Source organism: Gorilla gorilla, chromosome 10 (genome assembly GCF_029281585.2).
Source record: "Gorilla gorilla gorilla isolate KB3781 chromosome 10, NHGRI_mGorGor1-v2.1_pri, whole genome shotgun sequence".
In the NCBI taxonomy this organism is placed as follows: Eukaryota; Metazoa; Chordata; class Mammalia; order Primates; family Hominidae; genus Gorilla; species Gorilla gorilla.
The window spans coordinates 92,888,463-92,913,070 of NC_073234.2; the positions used below are offsets into that span (position 1 = coordinate 92,888,463).

The following is a 24,608-nucleotide window of genomic DNA, read 5'->3' on the forward strand; positions in this document are numbered from 1 at the left end:
TCTTCACAAATCCTTTCAAAATCTCACTGAAAACATTTATCCTTTATCTGATGAGAGACTCCTGGGTAAGTCTGAGCAGTATGGAAACATTCTTTTAAGCTATAAAAACATGAAACTATTTATACTTATACATAAAGTCATTGGATTTCACTACCAAACCCAACCACTGTATTATATTGAATAAAAGTGGTAGAGAATTAATACTACGTATTGACAGTTACCTTCGTGTGAGCGAACAACTTTTCAATATCTTCATGTACATTCCAGCAGCTTTGTAGTTTTATCATAAATCACTTTTATTCTGCAAAAATAAGGATAAGTCATCTTAAATTATTAATTTAAAATGAATTGAAATCATATTCAAATTAATTTTTATGTGCATAATTGTCCATAATTTATTCTGTCCACATGAAATTGCCTTTTATCATTGGTGTAAACTCATTGGTATTCTAAGGTTTTGATATTTGACAGAGTTAAAAAAATATGCTGGTGCTCCTTTGTTTTCATTACATCTGACTCCCTGCTGGACTGTAAACTGTATAAAGACAAGGATGAGTATTTAAAATCTGATGATTTGGGGCCTGCACTGTGCTGCACACACATTAGGCACACAGTGCTTTTTGTCTTCCATACGTATTTTTCTACTATGAGGAAGGTATTAGGTAAGGTAGATAAATTTGAATAATTTAGAACATTAGTAATGCTTTTGGAAAAATTATTTCATGCTAATATAAAATAATGTGTATGGAAAATATGGTTGACAGACTGTAATGCCTTACTACTCTAAAGAGAGGGGGAGGCCAGGCGCGGTGGCTCACGCCTGTAATCCCAGCACTTTGGGAGTCCGAGGCGGGCAGATCACATGGTCAGGAGATCGAGACCATGGTGAAACCCCGTCTCTACTAAAAATACAAAAAATTAGCCGGGCTCAGTGGCGGGCGCCTGTAGTCCCAGCTACTTGGGAGGCTGAGGCAGCAGAATGGTGTGAACCTGGGAGGCGGAGCTTGCAGTGAGCCGAGATCGTGCCCCTGCACTCCAGGCTGGGTGACAGAGCGAGACTCTGTCTCAAAAAAAAAAAAAAAAAAAAAAAAGAAAAAAAAATTGGGGGAGATATTTTGAAAGTTAGGAGATAAATACATTTTCTGATATTTGATAAACCATGCTACTGGTAAGCTTGACATTGTGCCATGGCAAAATTCTATGCCGTAATGAAACAGCTGGTCCATAACCTTAAAAAATAAGAATGACACCCAATAATAACAAGTTTAATCAGTCTAACTTTTTTTTATTGTTGCTTATTGGAGAGACCATTTATGGGAACACTAAACACATAGACGTGTCTAAGTTTCTTCTTAGCTTTTTTCTAATCATGAAGCATACTTTACATAGAGAAAACCATACAAAATTTTAATTTACAGCTCAGTGAACTGTTACAAGGCTAATATTAATGTATCGCCCACCCAAATCAAAAAAATGAACATGGGTAACACTGTAATCAAATTGCAATTAAAACATCATTCCCTCCCACTCACCGAAGGTCACCAGTATCCTGACTTCTAACACCATTGGGTTAGTTTTGCCAGTTTTTGGAACTTCACATAAATGGAATCATGTAGTATATATATTTCTTTTGCTTTGGTTTTGGCTTCCTTAATATTTGCAAGATTCATACATATTGATGAGTGTCCATAGTTTGTTAATATTAATTAATGTACAATTGTCTGTTGCATAAGCGTACCATAAGTTATTTATCTATTCTAATGTTGGTGAACTTTGTTTCCAGATTGTTTTGAGTTTTTTTTATGGTTATGTTGAAAGTACTTTGCTGTCGTGTCTCTTGATGCACATATGCATATATTTCTGAAGAGTACATACCTAGGAATATTATTGCTGGGTTATAAAGTATGTGTATCTTTAAACTTAGTAGGTAATACTAAACACTTTCCCAAAATAGTTATACTAATTTACATTTTGACCAGCGGTGTTCTTGTTGTTTTATGTCTTTGCTAACGGTTGATAGTGTCATTCTTTTTATTAACTTAGGTAGATGAGATGTTATATCTCATGTAGTTTTGATTAGCATTGTACTGATTACTAATAACAGTATTCATTTTTTTTATTTTTGAGACGGAGTCTTACTCTGTAGCCCAAGCTGGAGTGCAGTGGCACGATCTCCGCTCACTGCAAGCTCGCCTCCCGGGTTCATGCCATTCTCCTGCCTCAGCCTCCCAAGTAGCTGGGACTACCGGCACCTGCCACTACACCCGGCTAATTTTTGTATTTTTAGTAGAGACGGGGTTTCACCGTGTTAGCCAGGATGGTCTCGATCTCCTAACCTAGTGATCCGTCTGCCTCGGCCTCCCAAAGTGCTGGGATTACAGGCGTGAACCACCGCGCCCAGAGAAGAGTATTCATTTCTACATGTATCTATGGGCCATTTGTCCATCCTTTTTTAACTTTTCATGTTTAAATTATTTAAATCATTTTAGAGTCACAGGAAGTGTCAAGATAAGCCAAAAAAGGACAGGGAAGTTCTGTGTACCCATTACTTAGTTTACTACAGCGTTAGAATCTTGCATAACTATAGTATAAGATAAAAACTAGGAAGTTGGCATTGGTACAGTCCACAGAGTGAGCAGATTCATATTTCACCAGTTTTATAGATACTGAATTGTATATGTGTATTGTCTATGCAACTTAATCACATAAGTAGACTCATGTAACCACCCTTACAATCAAGATACAATGCTGTTCCGTACCATAAGGCTCTTATTACCTGCCTCTTTTGGACACATCTCACCCTCATCCCTAAGCCATGGCAACCATTAATCTGTTTTTCATCTATATTATTATTTTTGGAAACATCTATTCAGATATTTTTGTCTATTGTATTTTTATTATTGACTTTTAGATGTTTTTATATGTAATTATATATATAACAAGTGACTTTTCCTAGTCCATGAGTTGAATTATATTTTCTTATTGGTGTTTTATGATTAATAAAAGTTTTTGATATTGATATAATTATTATTTTTCTTCATGTTCAGTGCTTTTGAACTCTTGAGAAATTTTCCCCTACCCTCAGTTAATGAAGGCGTTTTCCAAGAAGCTTTATTTTTTGTCAGATTTATATCAGCAGTCCACCTGAAACTGTTAGTATGAAGTAAAAGTAAGGTTTAACTTTTTTCTATATGGCTATCCAACTGACCTGGCATTCTTTTTTGAAACTACTTTTTCTCCATGGTTTTGCAGTTCAACCTTTATATCAAATAAAGTGGTCATATCTGTTAAAGCCTGGTTCGGGGATTTCTATGTTCCATTGGTTGATTTTTCTACCCTTGTTATTATCATTTTATTTACTGTTGATTTAAAATATGCCTTAACATCCAGTAGAGCAAATAATTTCAACTTGTTCTTCTTCATCAGTGTCTTGGAGTTTCTTGATTGTTTGCATTTCCATATACCTTTTAGACCTTTTAGAAGCATCTTCTAAAGTTATAAAGAAAAACTGGGGATTTTGATAGGTATTGCATTGAATGCAATAAATATTTTAGGTATGAGTTATTTCTACATTATTGAGTCTTATTTCTGAATTTCTGAATATGGCACAGCCCTCTATTTATTTAAATCTCTATTTTCTTTTGATGCTGTTTTATTGCTTTATCATAAAGTTTTTACAGTCTCTTGTGAAATTTATTCCAGGGCATTTGATATTTTTAATGCGATTATAAATAGTATATTTTCAATGTTTCATTTTCTAAATGTTTGTTGATATTATAAAGAAATATAAAGGATTTTTATATATTGACTTTGTATACAGAAACTTACTAAACTCACTTATTGATCCTAGTAATTTATCTCTTGATTCTTTAATATATTTTGTATATATTACCATAACATTTTCAAATAACAATTATATTTCTTTCTTTTTAGCGTTTATACTGCTTGTTTGCTCTCCCCATCTCCCTCCTCTCCCTCCCTTGTCTCATATTTTCTTGTCTTACTGCATGGTTAGACTTTAAGTACAGTGTTAAATAGAAGTCATATTAGTAGCCACTTGTGTGTTGTTCTTGATCATATGAAAAGTTTTTAACTTTTCACCAATATGTTTAATGTTTGCAGTAGTTGTTTTTTGGTGAATACACTTTATCAGATAAAGGAAGATTATGAAAGTCCCCTTCTATTCCTCATTTGCCAAGATAAATTTTAGGTCATGAGTCAATGTTTAATTTATTAAATTATATGTCTACACCCATAGAGATGGGCATATAATTTTTCTTGTTTTGTAAATGTGGTGAGTTACACTGATTTATTTTTAAATCTTAAGCCAACCTTTATTCCTGGGATAGTATCAACTTGGAATTGATGTATAATTCATTTTATACATTCCTGGATTCAGTTTGCTAATGTTTAGGATTTTTGCATCTATGAACATCAGTGAGATTATCTTATAATGTCCTGGACTTTAGCAAGCATTTTTTGTTTTACCATGTCTTTCTTCTTCTCTTGTTCAAAGTGTGTCTCTCATGAGCTTGCTGTATTAGGGAATGTTCCTGCACCCTTAAACCACACACTCAAACTCATTTTCAGTCAATTACCATTTCTGTCAACTCTGCCTCTTACATGATATATCACTCAGTTTTGTCATTCTTCCCACCTCGTCGGCTCCTACACTAGTTCAGGATGCTATTGTATGTTTCTCGGATTGCTCTAACAATGCCTATAAGGTTTTTCTGGCACAAGTTTGGCTCCCTTCTCTTTTCTGTATGACAGTTCAGGTGAACTGTTAAAATCACAAACCCTATTATAGTGCATGCCTTCTTACAATTTTGCAGTGACTCCTCATTGGATTTCTTTCAGCTCCTCAAATTGATCATGTTCTCTTATGCCAAAGCCCTTGTCCATGTTGTTTACTGTGCTGAAAACTTTCAAAGTAGTGCACAAACTAAAATATCTGCATGACAGAGCAGCGTTGTTGAAGACAGAACAGGGATTGGCAAAATGATGCCAGATAAGAAAAAAAAAAACGTATAGAGAAGTGCAAAGGGCAATTTAGAAGCTGATTTTTCATACTTACTAACATTTAATTTACTGTTGACTTAAAGTATGTTTATCAGTTGTTTTATGCTTATCATGGCATGTGTTGAGGGACCTGGAGGTGAATTCTTAAAGGGAGCAAGTTGTGCTTGACCCCTGTGCTCAGTGCTGGACAGCACATTTTATGGGCCTCGTACAAAGTGCAACCTCTTCTGAAGGAAGTAATCATGGTGGTAAGGAATTTTTGAGGGTGCTAGGGATGGTTAACCTGGCTAAGGAGATATTGAAGAACTGTCATATAAAACAAACATATTTTGTGCACATTGATGACTATGAAGATTATGAATAATTACAAATGGACAGAAGTATAGAAATACAGATTTTGTCTCCAAATTAACAAGAACTATCTAAAGATTAAAACTGCCTCAATATGAAAAGGGCTGCCTCCTGAGACGATAGGTTTCTTCAGGAAGTAGTTGATCAATTATAAAGGGAATTTATATATTGAGGCAGTGGTGCCAAAGCACAGTGTCTGGGGCTTCCAGTAGTTTTGGAAGCCTCCTATGTGAGTCTAATGTGCAGACAAATTTAGGAAGTCCTGCATTAAGGGGAGATTTCAACAGTGGTTTTTCTATATCACAAGTATCTAAAAGAGATGAAAAGAATACAGATGCCCAAGCACTTCTCTATAGCTTCTAAATTAGCAGAGATAAGGGTGCACCCCAGGAATCTATATGATTATTCTCAGGTGATTCTATTATCTAGCTGGCCTTGGAAACCGCTGGATTATATGCTCCCTTTAAGAAGAAGTACTGTGCATAGTGTATCTATAACCCAGTAAGGCACTTGACAAATTTGTTTATGTTATCCTTGTGGGACAAAATACATAATATGAGTCAAGAAGAGTACAACTAGGAGAAATAATGGGTTTTGACGTCAAAGCAATTTGAATTCTAATTCTAGTTCTGTTACTTATGAGACTTATGAAAATTTACCCTCTCAATCTTAATTATGTCATCTTAAAATGGAATGATAATAACCATTTTACAGATCTTTTTTGAAGTCTAAATAAAATTATCTATGAAAGTTATCAAACTACAACATAATATCTGGCCATATTGGTCCCTCTTCTAAAATTCTGTGGTTCTATAAATGCAGAAATTCAAGAGTGGAACAGTAAAGCATACATACATGTTTGATGAGTAGTTGTGTCTTCTTTGTTACTTTTTAGCTTGGTATTTTAAAGACCATAAGGGTGAAGAATAATGCCATTATTTTTAAGTCAAATATTGTTTATGCCTAAAATATTTTGAAATTTTCAAATAATAATTTATTTTACTAATTGTAACAAAAAATGGTGAAAGATAATTAACTATGTGCTTATTTTTTTAAATCACAGGTTTACAGGAAATCTGTCATTTTTTATTAAAATGGAAAACCGTGAAGAAAGAAAAAGATAGCAGTTGAAGTCAAAATTCTCGGATGACTATTTTGCTTTTGAGGAGTCAGCATTTAAAAACGATATGCTGATTTGGAAGGTCCTGGGAGTAAACTGCAAACTTTATTTTTTCCATTCAATCAATGGATTTTTTAATCATTCCTTGGAGTCGATGAAGTTCGGAAACGGTGTGTGATGGGGAACGTGGCGGGCCAGTGTGTTCCTAGAAATTGCATCTTGGATTAGTTTGCTGCTTTTTTGAAGAGATTCCATTTTGAAGGGCAAGAACCTAATGTGATGGATTTATCTTCAGAAATGAACAGACATGGGAAGAATCCAGTGAGTCACAAGCTAGAAGATCAGAAGAAGGTAAAAGAAATTTCTCTTTGCTTGGTCCTTTTTGTTTACGCTTAAAGAGAATTTTTGAAATTGAAAATGAATGCTTCTTTTGAGATAAAATAACATACTATTTCACGGAAATCAACCCTGCTGTATAGTAATGTGTTTCTGTGGGTCTGGATTTCATTACCAGCTGGTGATTTTGTTTCTAAAGTCCTCTGAATTTATCTATCCAGTGGGTTGGCAAGGATTCTATTGTGTTCTCTCACTCTTGACTTCATACTAGTGACCTGTTGAACTGACCTCATAGGAACAGTTCTCTGAGACCCAGGGTGAGGCATGAGTCACAGGCACCTCTGGAGTAATGGAGCAGGCCAGAGCTCTCCTTAAAGAGAACACCTGCCTTACTGCCATTAGAAAGCATAAGTGGCATTTTAAATTCTCTAATTTCATATCCTTGGGACACATCAACTTAGGCCTTCTCAATTATACAGCTGGCCTGGAAAGAAAGTTGTGAGGCAACTGCGAGCTTTGTTTTGATTCTACATGATGTCAAAAGAACTGATGGAAAAAAGAACTGTGCTAACTTTATTTTAAAAGAAAGGGTTTAGCGAGCTTTTTAGTAAGAAGTGGGGATTGAATACTAAGGGATGTACTTCAGCTTCATTTTTCTAGCTTTTTAGAAACTCTTACCTGCTGAATTGCTCCACTGGAGTGAGAACCACCTAAAGAACACTTATCAGAAGGGTTAGAGATGGCGTCTAGGAGAGAGAGCCCCACTCATACTGAAATGTATCATCTTTTGCAGTGCTCTTGTGGACTCTGCTAGTACAGGATAGGTGTGTGGGGACCCAGTAGCGATGGTGCTGGCAATAAATGGGAGAAAAGGAAGGAAATTTTTAGTTAGATGTGGATCTAAGGGCCATAATTAAGCTTTGTTTTTACATCTGTCTTAGAAATTTTGTTTGCTGTTCACTTCTCATATCCTGAGAAACAACTAGTTAGGTCTTTCACAGTGGTGGAGGTAAGTTTAGAAGAGGCTGTGCTGAGTCAATGGCTTATTAATTTTGTTTTGCCAATATGATTAATGCAACTGGCATGGGGCTACAGTAATCCTTTTGTCATTAATAGAGGCAGAAATGCATAGATTGTTTATTCCCAGTTTGGTTCATTTTTTGTGCAGTGTAAGTAAATCTCAGAAAATACTAAATACTATAAAATTCAAGGTGCCTGAAATCAATTTTTGCTTTAATGTGGATATAAATTTCTACACAAATACTTGTGTTATAAATAAGTTTGTTGGTGTTACCAAATGTTCAGCCTGCTTTTCTTCCTGCTGGCACTGGAGTGTTTACCCAGAGGAGATGTCACAGTAAATTTCAATCTAAAGCGTTCTCTGCAATTTAACTACTAAGAAGCCATTTAATCATCTTTTTCTATCTACATTTTTATAACGTCCTTAACTCTGATGGTAATTTGGGTACTATATTGGGTGGGTAAAGAGGGAGGGAGGTAATAGGTAAGTGATTAATTACAGGGTTATAATTTCTGATGGAGATGCTGCTTTTATGACAAAAAAGATGAGTACCTCTGCAGGTGCTGCCTTTTCATTCCCTGGCTAAGGGAGATTTTCTGCAAACACCAAAGGAATTAAAGTTGAAGAATGGAACGAATTCTTAAAGTCATTCTCTGAGTTCTTTGTGTGGAACTGTAAACAATGGTTTGTAATGACACTTCGTTTACTAGGCCAACTCACACAAAACTGCTCAGCTCATACATAATATACTAATAGTAATAGAATTTAGACAAACCATGGAGAACCATAATTCTGTAAGAAATGTAAAAATACTACCTTGGTGATGTGGTGCAGGAAGACCCCCATCTCACTATAGCCTCGCCTTCTCATCTGTAAAGGAATGGAAGAGGAATGAATGTTTTCAATGAGCAGTATCAAGAGTGGAAAATGGAGTTCTAATGACCTCTTGGCTCCCTCACTGGTGTGGGCGCCTAAAAAGTAGCCTTGATATGTAAGATCTGCAAATAAACCAGAAACTTGGTATGTATAGATAAAGGTTTAAGATTCAAAATTTTTGAATCTGAAATGTCAGCAGGAACACCTAGTCTCAATGACACAATGAGTCACAATGAGTTTAAATTAAAGAAAAATTGAAAGGTAACATCATAAATCTTTGTAGATGAAGTGCTGGCCTTGGCCCTGCCACCAAGTAATCGCTAATAGAGATTAGAAGGTCATTTATTTAATTACTTCAAGTGTTTATAGTCCTTCATGATGAATTAATTTAGCAGGCATAGGTGAAACAGAACGCATTTATCCTGACTCCTGCTTCATTGAGAGGTGAAGCATCTTTTTAATATTACTGAAAAAGTGTCATCTTCTCATGGTGTTTGGCATATTGTACACATTCAAAGCAAGGTACATTGAAATGGATTGAATAGGCACCTATTCTAAGCACTACACAACCGATCTCTTATTCAGCTTACAATAAATCACTAGCTTTTGTTAATTTAAGATGTGTAGATTTGTACTTATTATGTTCTACTTCTAAGTACAAACTGTTAGAATCCTGTTTATATGAGTCTGTGAGTATGTGTTCTACTGAATGAGGAGGTGAATGTCAGGGATGAGGTTGGTCATTCATAGGGTGCTTATCATATGTCAGGAACATGCATGATACCTTTTGCTTTATTAAGATAGTATCTTCCTACAGCAATAAAAGCTGCTTTTATCTCCTTAAGAGTTTGGGTCTTGTAAATATAATTATCTATTCCTTAAATATATATATATAATATTTATATATTTTATATATAAATATGTATTTAAAATATATATGCTATTATTCAAAATTAAAGCTTCAAAAGTGTTTGACTTTATTGGTTTCTTTTAAATAATGCCTCATCCCCTTACTAAATCTGAACAGAGGATCACATACTTGAAAGTTACAAGCTATATCCACAAATTCTATCTGAAGTACTCTTCATTACAGATAAACTACAGATGTGTATCTTACAGGACTTAAAGAGAATACTTCTAATAATCTTATAGTAGTTGAAGAAAATGCTTTTAAGGGTCTCAAGTCAACTTGGATTAGTGTAGGACTGGGTGAAATTTAATGACTTTTTTTGAGTCTTGTGATTTTTTTTTCAGTAGAACTTTCAGCTGGTATTGGGCCATAACCCAGCTCTTGGCATTCAGGTTCTGGAATGTCCCAGATGGGAAAATTATCGTGGCATCTCAAACCACCTGAATGCCCATAATGGAGTGTTTTATTTTTGATAACATGACTTTTTGACCTTTGTTTGCACAATCAAATCCAGTGAGGTTTGCATATTGCTGCCAGCTAATTTTATTGCTTTGTGGGATTATTTCTGCAAAACAAACCCAGAACAGTGAAAGCTCAATAGGTACAAATGATACTGCTATGTAATTAATCATGACCTTGAACTGAAAAGCAGAGCATGGTAAATTTTACTGTCAGTCTAATTGCAGCAGTTTGCAATTCAGACAACCCTGGAACACTGTTTTATTGCTCCATGAATATTTTGTGTATTAAACCAAAGCATTTGTCATAGTCAATATTTTACTAGGTAGTGAGAAAAAGATAGTAGGATACACACTTCAGAATCATGGCAAAAACGTGCATAAAGTATTTGGTGATCTGTTGGATGTATTTTGTTGCTGTATTCCGTAAACCAGAAAGACATGAGCAATATTATTGTGTATGTTTAGAGGTATTTTTCTTTTATGGAAATGTTTTAAGATCGGTACAATCTCAGTTTTTCACTTCCCCAAATCACGTATTTTACATATTCAGTTTGCCAGAGTTATTTTCACCTTGCCATGAAAAAGCTCATGATGAATTCCAACACATCACATCTGTCCTTCTGTCCTTCTATGAGACTTCAGATTACTTCAGAAGTGACATATTCTGGGTATAGTGTTTGAGATGTGAAGAGTTATGTAAAATGAGAGAAATTATTGTATTAATTGATAGGAATAATACTGATATAGAAAAAGCCTATTATTTTAGGCTCCTGTGATTTTTTTTTGGACTGAAAATCAAGTTTAAGCGGAGGGTTAGAGAAAGCATCACCTTCAAGTAACAATGAGTGCTTCATCAATGTCAATTCACACGGACCTGTTTTGTTCTTTCTCTTTCAACTGACATCAAACAGAAGCGTGGTCTGGGCTTGGTGTCTGCATGTGACTGTGTTAGGTTACTTTAATAATTTTCCTGGGAACATCACCCACTTACGATTGCCAGAGCTCTACAGAGTAGAAGTACTTTGTCAATTTAAAGCTAGCCTAGTTCTTATTTTGCTATTTATTTCATTTAGTGTGCTGATTCTTTTCATTTTATTTTTGCATTTTCTTGCAGTGATGATAAAATAACATCGTATACAAGTCAAAAAGTGTTCTTCAGATTATTCTTGCAGGTGTAGACTACTTAAGATTGTTTATGTTGGAAACTAATTAAAAATCTGTTTTCTTTAAAGAAAATGTGAGCATAAATCAATAAAAAAAGAAAGTTTAGTGAGGTTAGGTCTAGCCCTTATATTTGTTGATTTTCTTAAAGAATGGCCTCATTAAATGAGGCCATTTAGTTATTTTTATAAATCTACATGACTTCCTTTTTTAATGTATATTACATAAGTTATAGGGACCATGAGGGATGATGAGGTTTCTGAAACAACATCATATCATTTATTATCAGCCAATCCTGAAGCACGGCTCTAGTAAGAATGAACTGTAGTGTCAGTTTCAACAAAAGTGGTTAGTCATTCAACTGTTGATTATCTAAACTTTTCATTTTTGAAACATAGCCATTTTATAATGTTACTATATAAATCTGGAATTAATGTGTAGACATAAACATGAACATCAAGTTCCCAAAGAAACTCGTGCTGTGATTGTAGCATACTCGGATGCAGATTAAGACTATCCCTAATTTCTACCTCTGCTTCATACTTCTATAAGATGATTCCACAAACAGCTGTCTCCCAGTTATTTTATCTGGCATCCTCTAAGGATGAATTAGATAAAGTGACTCTTTTTCCACAAGGAAGTGATTCTAGAAACTTCTTTCTCAGATTTGAACTTGGATAGAACCTCCTTTCATTTTTTCTCCACCATATCATAGAAATCTAAAAATTCATATGGCGGCCTTTTTGCACCTGGCAGCACACATTTTTGAAGTATTTGGACTTGGTATAACAGAAAAAACTGGAAATGGATAAAAGTGAATGGGACATATGTATATTTTATGGTTCCACCATTTTGTTCTAGACTAGACTATGTGCTTTCTCCTGATTGGTGGATTTAAGACGTCAGTAGATACAGTGAGCCTATATCTTCATATAAATGGATAAAATATACAGTCCCAAGATATATAACACTCAATATATTTTGTACATTTTGAAGGCAGAATTATATGAAAATCTCTGAGTATTAGTTGCCATTAATTATGACTGTAATTATAATGATACTAATTATTATTAACATATAAAGTTTTCTCAGTTTTAATTCTGAATTTTCTTAAATCCTTTCCTCTGTCTTGATACTAACATGTGAGTTCTGGCTTTTATCATTTCATAAAAGAAAGAATATACTAAGCCTAACATTTTTCTTCTAAAATATGTCCCATTTGTTTCTCTGGATAGCAGGCTGCCTGCTAGTGAAACGGGCCATCTGATTTAATAGCAATAAGACAGGGTGGATAAAAATTTTTGTGGTTTTCTTACAGAGGGACTGACTAATTGTCTCCAAAATTGATTTTAGTTCAGGAATATGCAAGGCCTGGGATAAGAATTAAATGAAACTAAGCCGATTTAAAGATATGTTACAAAAGTGGTAGACATAAGGAATTCTGCCTATTTTGCATATAATTTTTTACAGTATGAGTGCAAAGTTGAAAAAATCAACATATTTGATTTTCTGAGTATATTCTGAGGACCAACAGCATCACTGTCATCTGGGAGCTTATAAGAAATACAAAGTCTCAGGACCTACACTAAACCTATTGAATGGGAATGTGCATTTTAAGATCCCCCGGTGACTCTAATGCACAGCAATATTTGAGAACCCTTGCCCTACAGACAGTTTCTGAGAGCACCCCAGGAGGATTAAGTTTTAGTTACTCACCATTGTGATGTGTTCAATGAAGTGGCCTTTATTTTCTATCTTCTGGTTTCTGTCTCCCTAACTCCCTTCCCAGTATTTCCTGGAATCATCAGCCAAATAAATTACTTGCACTTGGATCATTGTTTCGGGGTCTGCTCTCAGGAAACCTAAACTATGACACTCTATATCTACAGTTCTGGTATTCATATTTGTTTCAGTCAGCTAATGTTGGACTCTGTTAGCACAGCTGTTTGGAATTTAAACTTTTCAAGAATTCTTTCATCCTTATTATTCATTCCTATTTTATTCTTGGATATCCTAAGTGCATACCCAGACTAATGATAATATCAACACTTGTTCAGTATGGTTGGTCATTTTTAAAAATAAACAGGCAATTTATGGGTGACCCACACAAAGAACAGCTGCTGCCATCACTCACGCCCTCTCCATTGTTGATGGCCTCTGCAACTGACATTGTCCCAAGCAGCTGCTGACAGAGCTGCCAGTACCTCTTTCCACGTCCTACCTTTATTCTATTCATTAAAAAAAAAAAAGACACAATTAGGAGACATTTATTGAATCAGATATTTGGTGCTTGGAATCTGGAGTGGGTTTTCAGGCAAAATTTTTCTATTCATTGCCCTCTTCTTCTTAGAGTTCCCTGTGAGGAAGCTATATATACATGAAACAGTGACTAAATGGGAAAAAATGACTGGCGTTATAAAAAGAGTATGTGTATGAATGTCTCTACTCTCCTAAAAGTGGATCATTTCTAAAAAGCTTTAGTACTTTAGGTCCAAAAGCCACATCTGGGTTTTTGAGTCCCTCAAAGCTGGAATCACCACTTCACTGAGCAAACCAAATACTAACCAAATTAGTTGTATGGCTGAAGATGGACAGAGCTTGCCCAAAGATGGGAACCCTGTTAGCTGAGCTTATCACAAATGAGCAATACATTGAAAAGAAGTGGTGGTGCCCATGACTCTACCTTACTTCGTTTTGTGCTGCAATAACAGACTGGGTAATCTATAAGAAATAGAAATTCCTTGGCTCACAGATCTGGATGCTGGCAAGTCCAGTGTTGAGGTGCTGGCACCTGGTGAGGGCCTCTTGCTGCATCATCACAGAAGAAGCAAGAGAGAGCTAGAAAGAGCAAGTGGTGGCTGAAATCACTCTTTTACAGCAGCACCAACCCAACCATGAGGGCAGAGCCCTCAGTACATAATTACCTCTTAAAAGTCCCACCTCTTAATACTGTAATAATGGCAATTAAATTTCAACAGGAGTTTTGGAGGAGGCTAACATACAAACCATAGTACTACCTTTAGCAGAAACAACCACTGCCTCCTAATACAACATGGCTTGCTATTTCACTCAAGACCTGATGAAACTAGCAATGTCTTTGGGAAAATCCAGTAAAACATAGTACAGCAAAGAGTTAAAAGCACAGAATCTACAATAAGACCACTTGAGTTTGGTTCTCGAATCTGACACTTTGTCAAATTACTCAACTTCTGTCTTCCTCCAGTTTTCTCATTTGTGTTACTTCTTAAAATGATAGTTACAGCAGTTGAAACAGTGCTTCACATGTGAAAAACAATAACTGGTAGCTATTGGAGGTGGGCTGAGGAGTTGGTTGTGTTCTGTCTTCTGGGGGCAGACTCATTACTCCTTTCTCATCACTGACTTACTATGGGGCCCCAGCAGTGCTAGTGTTGAATGGCTTCCTAGTTTGCTCAAATCACGGCACTCCATTTTAGATTTCCCTCTCCAAACTGCATATAACAAATGATTTAAGTGCTTTTAATACAAGGCTTCCCTAAAAGTGAAGACTTTCTTTATTTGGGGGTGGGGTGGGAACACACACACACACACACACACACACGAAAAGATGGAAGTGTAACTAATAAATCAATCCTTGATTCTCCACCCTAGCCCCAGGACAGAATTTCCCTGTGGGTCTGGTCACTCTTCCTGGCTTCTACTGAGCTGCATCTTAGTGGTTCATTTAGGCCATGACGCCGTCTGCTGGTTCCCTGGAGAGAGTCAGAGGAGAATTAGTGCTCATGATATTTCATCCTAATATATGGATACAACATTAATCACCTGTAACTAGAACTCAACCCTAGAGCTAGTCAGAAGAGAAGTCTATGTTCAAAAACTTTATTTCCCTTAGGATGACACATTTGTTAAATCAAAATACTTTATGGCCATGGCATATTGACAAGAGCAAGGTTACCCTTAATTCATGGTACATTTTAATAGTGTTTACTCTCTAAACCCTAAATATTAGAGTTTTGTTTCTATTTTCAAGAGGAGAAAAAGAGCATTGAACATGGGAAAAATTCTCAATACATGAACTGACTCATCTTTTATCTTTACCATTTCCAAAGTGAGATAAAGAATGTAAAAACTACGTGATAAAGCAAACATAATAAAATGTTAATTATAGACTCTAGTGGCAGTCATGGAGATGTTCACTGTAAAATTCTTTCAACTTTTCTGTATATTTGATAATATTTATAAATCCACATGGGGAATATGTTCGTAAGATGTAATGCTTGTTTTCAAGGTATTTAGTAGCATAGCTATAGTTCCCCTGCCATACTTCTCCAAACTTGATTCTCCCTAACAATGTAACTTGGGGATCAAGAGGGCTTAGAGGATTTGTGAGAAGTTAAGGGAGGCTGGCCCAGGACTGCTATTACTTGCCTTTAAGCTGTACTATGTAGTCTTTTCAGTTGTACTGGAATGCTAACCAGCATTTGTTGCATGATCTATATGGAAAATTTACTATGAATTTGCAACAACTTAGAAACCAATTTTAGGACTCCATCCCACATCTATTGCTTTTTTTCCTTAAGTATTTTATATATTCAATCATTTGTACATTCCATAGAATACTTTTATTGTGCTCTGATTTAAATCTGGGAATGTCAGTTCCAAGCATTAAACAAATAAAAGGAAATGACTTTTTATAGTTAGTAATTCTTCATGATCAATTTTTCATCTTTCATGGGATGAACTATCCTTTATAAATGTTTCCTGCCACATATTACACTGAATAGTGTAGTTGGTTAAAAATCAATTCAAAATGTGATGTTATATTGCTTATTTAGAATCAATTTCTTATGTGTATTTTTGTATAATGGTAAAGTAGTTCTTTAGTGCACAGTAGGTATAGCTCTTTGCTAAGAATGTTCTCCAGTGTATTCAGACATTTCTACATATTAGCTTGCTAGTTTCCAGTAAACTTGCCAGGTTTTGTTAAGTAATTGTCTCAGAACTTGAGATAGTTTTGATCCACTCAAATTAGTAATTCTGCTCTTATAATGTGTTTTATATATTGGATTTTAACATAATATTTTGTTTGAAGAAGGAAATCAAAATAATTTGCACACAGATTTAAATGATACAATATTTTGGCTGAACTTAATGTGTTTTCTGCATTTATGGGGTACCTACTTATGTTCTGTGGTAGGTAATAGTAAAACTACCATGTTAACTGCATTACTAATGGGTTTATTCATTTATACTCATCACTTGTCCTTTGCATAACAGTGTGGGTTAGGCTTCTAGGTAATATGTGAATAGCAACATACAATTACAAAGCACTTTTCCTTGCATTTTCTTCCATTCTTACACTTTATAATTCTGTAAAGCTATAGATCAGGTAATCTTTACGTCCACATGAGGGACAGGGACTTTCCCAAGATCATACAACTCACCAGGTTGCATCTTTTTATTTTGCTTAGTGGTTTCTTTAAATCCACTTGTATTTAGCACACTTTCTATGTTCATTGAAATTACATATCAAATTATTTCTTCCTTAATAACATCTAATTTACTAATGTGTTGTTAGAAGTATGTTTAAAGGACATTAATCTACAAAGCCTTTCTAGTGTTTCTATTAAATTTGTATGCCACATGCGTTGGCATATAGTATACTTTCTTTGTGCAAATGTTTTTCAAGAGCTACTCCCCAAATGACTTTGAAAAGGTGTGAAAAATAGTCCAGATTTGGGAAACCACAGTTCTTTGATGACATTAAACCAGTTTGATCATATGACACTTGTGATACCTGAGAATTTAGATTTAAGTTTCTCCTTCTATCTTATTAGAGCTGACAGATTTTGGAAAATTACATTAGGAAGCTTTATTAATTGTTAGGAAAATGTATTGTAGAAACCCAGGTTATATTTAAATTTGATAAGCTACACAAAGAAAATTCATCAACAGTCCACACAGGTAGGGCCATGAGTTTTTGCCAGCCCATCAGCCACCAGATAACCCACAAGGCTTGGCTCCCTGGTCTCTTAGTGGTGCCAGTGACACATGTGAGTACACGCATGTATGTGAGCCACCTTGCTCTCCTGTAGTGAAGCAGGATGTTCTATTGGACCACGTTCACATTTGGTATTTGTTCACCATGGTGGAAATGAATGGGAACTGGGGCCTGTCACAGAGGTGAGACTGCTAGCCAATTCAAGGCATATCCACACCATTTTTGAGGAAATATTAAATAAAATACATATGTGACCATTTAAGTGCCTAATTTACAGCACTTGATTTGTCTGACACACAATGAAGGTAAGAATAGTGTTCTATATAAATGGCTCCTTCGTTTTTCCACTTTGATAAACATTCTTAAAAAGAGCTTCATTTACAAACATTACACTTTCCTAACATTTGTGTTTTTGCAAATGCTTAGAGTTGTAGAGTACTCCTCAGAATGTATACATTCAGTTCCAAGATGAGGCTGCCTCTTAAGAATGTCACCAAACCACATCAATAATTCTGCCTGCTTTTCAAATTTTGCTGCTGGTAATTAATTTCTACTTAATATTTTTCATTAAAATTAGATGTTCTCCTTTAAACTCCTACCAGCTGCTTGATTAGACAATATTGTTAGGTATGATGTAGCAGTTTTACCTCATACTATCTCAGTAAGTAGGGCCTCCATCTTTTAACAGTTGCTGGTATTGGCAAATTATAATGTTTGTAAATGACAAATAAGTAACACCTTGTATGTACATGTTATTTTCTAATTAACATTGGAAAATGATCTGGGGTTATACTTTTAAAACAATGTGAACTTCGTAATTAATGTGTTAATCTGCTTTGCTCTGTAAAATATTTTTAGGTAATTATGAATTAATGTAGCGTACCATGTTGTTTTGGGGGAAAACTACAAAATGAGGATAAATAAAGATGTACCCAGACATTTCCGAAGCACTTACCATTTTATGAATTTCTTCCATATCCATCATCAGGTTCTAAATTAGTGGTATGACTAAATATATGATACTAAGAGTATATGTGGATATAGCAATGACCTTTTAAATGCCTGGCACATCCAGATTTATCACTCACTTTCCTAAAACTCTGATGACTTTTTAGCACAATCTGAGCTCTTTAACATTGCCCATGGGACCCGGCATAATCTCATCCCATTCCCCCTCCAACCTGTCTCCTGCCACTCTTTCTTCAATTCATTCTCTTCCAGACATATTGACAACCCATCTCTAAGTTCCTTGAACAATGCAAGTACAGTACTACCTATCTTCTTACCTTTAGGCCTTTGTACTGACTACCCCTTCTGCCTGGAATACTCATTGCTCTATTTTTTGCATGGGTGGCTGTTGCTTCATCATTCATGTATCCAGTATTACTGTAATTTCCTCAAGAAAGTGCTTTCCCACCACTCCATCATTATGTTCTATAATAGCACCCTGTTGTCTGCCTTCTTAAGAATGATTGTTTGTATTTTTACTCATGTATTGTTTGTTTGCACTCAGCCTCTACCAGGTCAGGGACATTGCTTGTCTCATTCATCCTCGTATTGATGCCTTGCATATGATACGTACTCAGGAACTATTGCTATGGCACAAAGAAGAAAAGCCTATGTGGGTACATAAAATACCATTAATTCAGCAAATGTCTTATGAGGACTTATCAAATTGGGTTGTGATTTTTTTTATAAAAGGTAAACAAAAAAGATAAGCTAAACACTGAGCTTGCTCCAAAGCAGCTCTCACATAGTATACCAAAAAAAAAAAATTTTTTTTTAATGAAAATCTTAAAGCAGAGTCTCTTTGGTTAGATTAAATGCTTATGGGTATGCTGTGTTTACATACCCATGTACCTTTATTTCTTCCTATGAGGGAAGGGCAGAACTTTCAAAGGGCAAAGCTATCAAAGCAGCCTCCTGCATTTTCCATTGATTCTCCATATCCTTCTGACTCTTACAAGTGAGAAAAATGACAGGTTTAAATGTTTTATAATTTCCATTACAAATTACCTAGCTGTTTAATTATAAATTCATGATATTTTATAGGCAGAAGTGATGGCATACTTAGGATTTAGAATTTTGGATACAGACAGTATGTGCTACTTGGACTCTCAATCTATATATGGGTTGTATAAAAAATTAAAGGCTAAAGTTATTTAGCATTTAGTATTTGATTTCCCCCCTCAAAAAAATGTAGGGTAAAAGGATTGTCAAATTCAGTTTAGGTTTTGTAATAATTATGCATGCCTCCAGCTACCATGTTAGTACAGAGTCTGGTATCTAATTCTTGAGTGGCATTCAAGAATGCCTGACGGATGATACAACTTAAAAGTAGGGAGGGGCAGCCTCAGTCCTGCTACACATCCAAGACAAGATAAACCACGTTCTCACATGTCTATGCCGTTGTTTTTTGCTGGCAGATGGTGCTGGCAGGTGTTTCTGCATTGCCTGACTGGTGATGCCTGTCTATTGCTGGTCCAGGATGGTCTCAGAGAGAAGATGATCCTGCTTCCTAGGGCTAAGCTGGATGGTACTTCAGCAACTGTAGCTGCAGCGCTCAGCGTTCATCCTCTTCAGGTCACATAACCACCTCCAAGGTATCAGCTGGCACCAGAGATCCTGCATTAGACCTGTTTCCAGGGTCTTCACTCCTAAACGTCAGCAACCATTTTTCTCTTCTACTCTCAAACACAGCGTGTTTGATTCTATTTCTTTTACCTGGGTAGCAGCCTTCTAGGAAAATTTCCTAGGACCCTGGACAGAGTTGGTTTCAATAACTCCAAGATAAATTCCCAGAAAATCTCTTGTTAAGAAAGGAAAAAGACAAAAATGAAAACACATTATTCTCTGATATGACGAGGGAGGGGTATCGATGGTTTAGGGATGAAACTGTTCTACCTCAGATTATCAGACATTAGATTCTCATAAGGAGCTCAGAACGTAGATCCCTTGCATGTATAGTTCACAGTAGGGTTCGTACTCACTCCTACGAGAACCTAACACCTTGGCTGATCCTACAGGAGGTGCTCAGGCAGTAATGCTCCTCGCCTGTTACTCAGCTCCTACTGTGTGGCCCAGTTCCTAACAGGCCACAAGCCAGTACTGGTCCAGCCTGGGGGTTGGGCACCCTTGATATAAAGTGTATGATGTCAATAGGCTTTTCTGTCTCTTTACCTCTGAAATATTTAAATGTCTATTCTTAAAAATTCGCTGGCTGGGCACGGCGGCACATGCCTGTAATCCCAGCACTTTGGGAGGCCGAGGCAGGAGGATCACGAGGTCAGGAGATCGAGACCATCCTGGCAAACATGGAGAGACCCCATCTCTACTAAAAATACAAAAAAATAGCCAGGCGTGGTGGCGGGTGCCTGTAGTCCCAGCTACTCGGGAGGCTGAGGCAGGAGAATGGCGTGAACCCAGGAGGCGGAGCTTGCAGTGAGCCGAGGTCGCGCCACTGCACTCCAGCCTGGGCGACGGAGCGAGACTCCATCTCAAAAAAAGAAAAAAAAAATTTGCTGTAAGATTCTAATTTACACTGATATATTGCTCCTGGTACTCTATTCTGTATCTTCTTATCATTGGCCAATATTAAGATTTTTCCCTGGAAGAGAAACTTTATTTTTGATGCTTGGGAAAAGCACTTTCCCAGATAAGAAAATGAATATTATAATCAGCTTTTTATATGCTTCTTTTACATGGTAAGATTCTTTCCAAAATTCAGAAAGACTAGGGTTTCATTAGCACACACTGTTGTTTTATTTTTACTCAAAGATAATGGGCTTTTCATATACTTGTTTACAAACATAATTAAAAATGGGCTTTTGTAGAGAGGAATTCAATTCTAATAGAATGTTGATTAACTGAAGTGTTATTTGTTTTTTTCTTAAAGTCTTAGAGAGCATCTACTAGAAGTTTAGGATTTTTGCCTAAGAGAAAGGAAATCTAGAGCAACTAACTATTGCAAAATAGGAACAGGAGCTTGGCAAAGATTTGAAAGATCTTTTCGTGCTGACTGATACAGTATCCACTCGTCACGTGTGGCTATTTAGATTTAAATTAATCAAAATTAAATTAAAAATTCAGTTCTTCAGTTGCACTAGCTGTTTCAAGTGTTCAATCATCATATGTGACTAGTGGCTGTTATGTTGGACAGCACACATATAGAACATTTTCATCCGTGTGGAAAATTCAATAGGCTGCTGAAATGTTCTGGTGAGAATACAATGTAGAATGGGAAGTTAGGAGAGTGAGAATCAGAGTTTGATCAATGAAAGTCGGAGGAACAAGAACAGTTATGGAGTGTTTGAAAGGATTTTAGAGGTGAGTTAGACCCATTACTAAATGAGTAAATGAATTATTTATATTGCTTATTTTTCCTTATGTGAAAGTAACCAGAAGCTCCCAACCTTAAGAAGTATATACACAAACAATGAATGAGATAATCAGTTTTGCATCATCTATGTAAAAAATTGTATTATCATAAATTATTATCTATAATAAATTATTTGATAATAAATTTTCACTGTTGAACTAATGTGCAGACTTTCCAAAAATGCTTTCCATGATCTCATGGGGGATGAAATGCTGTTTCAAATTTTCAAATACAATAAGATCAGCCAATAAATTAGTATCAGGGCAAAAGTATTGAGGTAAAAAGAAACTATAAAATACTTACAAAAATACATGCATAATATTTTCCATCATTTTAGCAAATGATTTAAAATTGTGATTATATCCATTTATATGATAGTGCAATTCATCTGTCACATATACTTATTGTTTTCTTGCCAAATGATAAGATCCACAGAGCCATATGTTTCGTAAGCTCTTTTTGGACAGAAATTTTGCTAAAGCTAGAACAAGTAAAATGTTAATCAGCAAAGGAATCATTAGTTACGTTTATATTCCAAGCAGTGTTCTTCAAAAATATATATTATAGAAGTTCATTTTCATTGAGTTAGACGACTTTAGTTACAAAATGTAAAATTAAAGGAGTCACAGAAAAGCTTGGTGAAACTATTACATTCGTTAAGAATGAAAGATTAACATGCAGTTTAATGATACAAATAAGATGCATGAATAGTTAATTTGCCAGGAATGTTAAGATTTGGTAGACTGAAGTAGAAGCGTTCCATGTAATAGTTACAAAATTTTAAAGCCAGTGAAAACCTTAGAGGTTACATAGATCACTCTGAAAATGAGGAATCTGGGGCCCAGAGTGGCTATGTAACTTTCCCGAGGTTAACTGCTGGATAATGTTAGAGTTGTGATCAAAGACACATATATAATAGGTTCCAGTCCATCAAGTAGGTTCTATTATTTTTAAATCAGGCTAATATAATGTTTAACATCTTACAATTTCCATATGTATTTTAAACATTAATTTGTGCACATCCATCTTTCCCAAATTTAACATACTTAGAAAAGATAGCCATAATGTCATGGGTCAGTAAAAATATCTATTTTGTTGAGGTGAGGTCTCATTCTGTCACCTAGGCTGAAGTGCAGTGGTGTGATCACAGCACACTGCAGCCTTGACTTCATGGTCTCAAGTAATCTGCCTCAGTCTCCTGAGTAGCTGGGACTACAGGTGCACACCACCATATCCAGCTGATTTTTTTTTTTTTTTTGGTAGAGAAAGGGTCCCACTATGTTGCCCAGGCTGGTCTTGAACTCCTGAGCTCAAGTGATCATCCTGCCTTGGCCTCCTAAAGTGCTGGGATTACAGGTGTGAGCAACCACACCCAACCAATAAGTATTTACTGTTATATTTGACCAGTAATAGGTTAGGAATAACCCCGTGGGGCACTTAAATTGAGCTTCTTTTGCCTTCTTGGTGCTTTCTCATACTGGTGTTCACGCCACACCTGATGTTGAGTTTTTCATGGATACCTTTTGTTTCTAATCACAAGGTTTCAGGCACCTTAAGTCCAGGCCCTAAGCATCCCTATGTCCCCAGTACCTAGCCTAGGGCCTAGTGCAGACTATCTACTGTGTGTGTTGAATGAATGAGTGATTATAATCTCCTTATAATAGGGACCTTAATTTGGCAAGTACTTATAAAGAAAGTAATTCACATGAAAAGTACAGGTATGAATTGTGAAAATACATTTTTAAGGAAAAAATTATAATTTTAACAAAATATTTTTATTTGAGAGGAACGAAATTCTATAACTTTGATTCTGTTTGTAAAATGTGAACTCCCTTTTGGTCTAGAGTTTTAGTGGGCTCTCTGCATACTGAGCACTAGGGAATGAAGGCAGTGGTCTGAATGTTAGGACTGGACACAGCAGAGCTATACCTGGGAATGAGTACTAAGAGTCCTGTACCCTGGACTGAGCTTTTAAAGTGTTATAGAAACTTCAATCTCCATGAAAGCCAAAGCAACCTGGATTCACAGAGGATACAGATAAAGGATCTAGGTACTAAGACAAAAATTACTCCAGGAAGGAAACATTTTATAATTTTTCTCCTGTAGGAGGGCCTTGGCAGCATGAAATAATAGGAAAAACACTTTGGGAAGAGGAAGACAATAGTTCAGATCCTGGCTCTGTGAATTTTGTTCAGTGAGTTAATCACATTGAACCTCAACTTCAGACCTCCTGTCTTCTTCTGAGCCCTCCAAACTGTTCCATCCTCTGTCTGTTACCCAGTTCCAAAGTCACTTCCACATTTTCAAGTATCTTTATAGTAGCAGCCCCCTCTCTGTGGTACCAATTTACTGTATTAGTAGTCTGTTCTCCCTCTGCTATAAGGACATACCTACGACTGGATAATTTATGAAGGAAAGAGGTTTAATTTGACCTACAATTCAACAGGGCTGGGGAGGCCTCAGGAAACTTATGATCATGGCAGAAGGGGAAGCAAACACATCCTTCTTCACATGGAGGCAGGAAGGAGAAGAATGAGAGTGAGTGAAGGGGGAATTCCCTTATAAAACCATCAGATCTCATGAGAATTTACTCACTATTGTCAGAATACCATGGGGTAAACCGCCCCCATGATTCAATCACCCTCCACCAGTTCCCTCCCACCGCATGTGGGGATTATGGGAGCTACAGTTCAAGATGAGATCTGTGTGGGGACACAGCCAAACCATATCAGACATCTTAAATTGACTCTGAATTTGATTGTCCACCAAGTATATTTTCCAAAGAGTAGAGGTGAAGAGCACAGGCTTTGGCGTTAGCCTGGATTTGGACACCGTTTCTGCTCTTCCCTAGCTGTATCACCTTGATCAATTTGCTTAATCACATTTCTCTGTAAAATTGAGACAATAACAGTCTTTTCCCATAGGGTTTTTTGAGAACATTAAGAGAGATAACTTATGTAAGCTTGGAACAGAGTAAGCCTCCATTAAAGAT

The 24,608-nt window shown here is 36.0% G+C and overlaps 1 protein-coding gene across 3 annotated transcripts in view; it reads left to right on the forward strand.

Annotated features, from left to right (window-relative positions):
• NAV3 (neuron navigator 3) overlaps nucleotides 1-24,608 on the forward strand; it is an 890,287-nt gene that overhangs the window by 242,637 nt on the left and 623,042 nt on the right. For all 3 annotated transcript variants that reach the window (XM_055359213.2, XM_063694177.1, XM_063694178.1), the window contains exon 2: nucleotides 6,437-6,844. In XM_055359213.2, coding sequence (XP_055215188.1) covers nucleotides 6,773-6,844 — 72 coding nt within the window. In that variant the 5' untranslated portion in view covers nucleotides 6,437-6,772. The remainder of the gene's footprint in view (nucleotides 1-6,436; nucleotides 6,845-24,608) is intronic.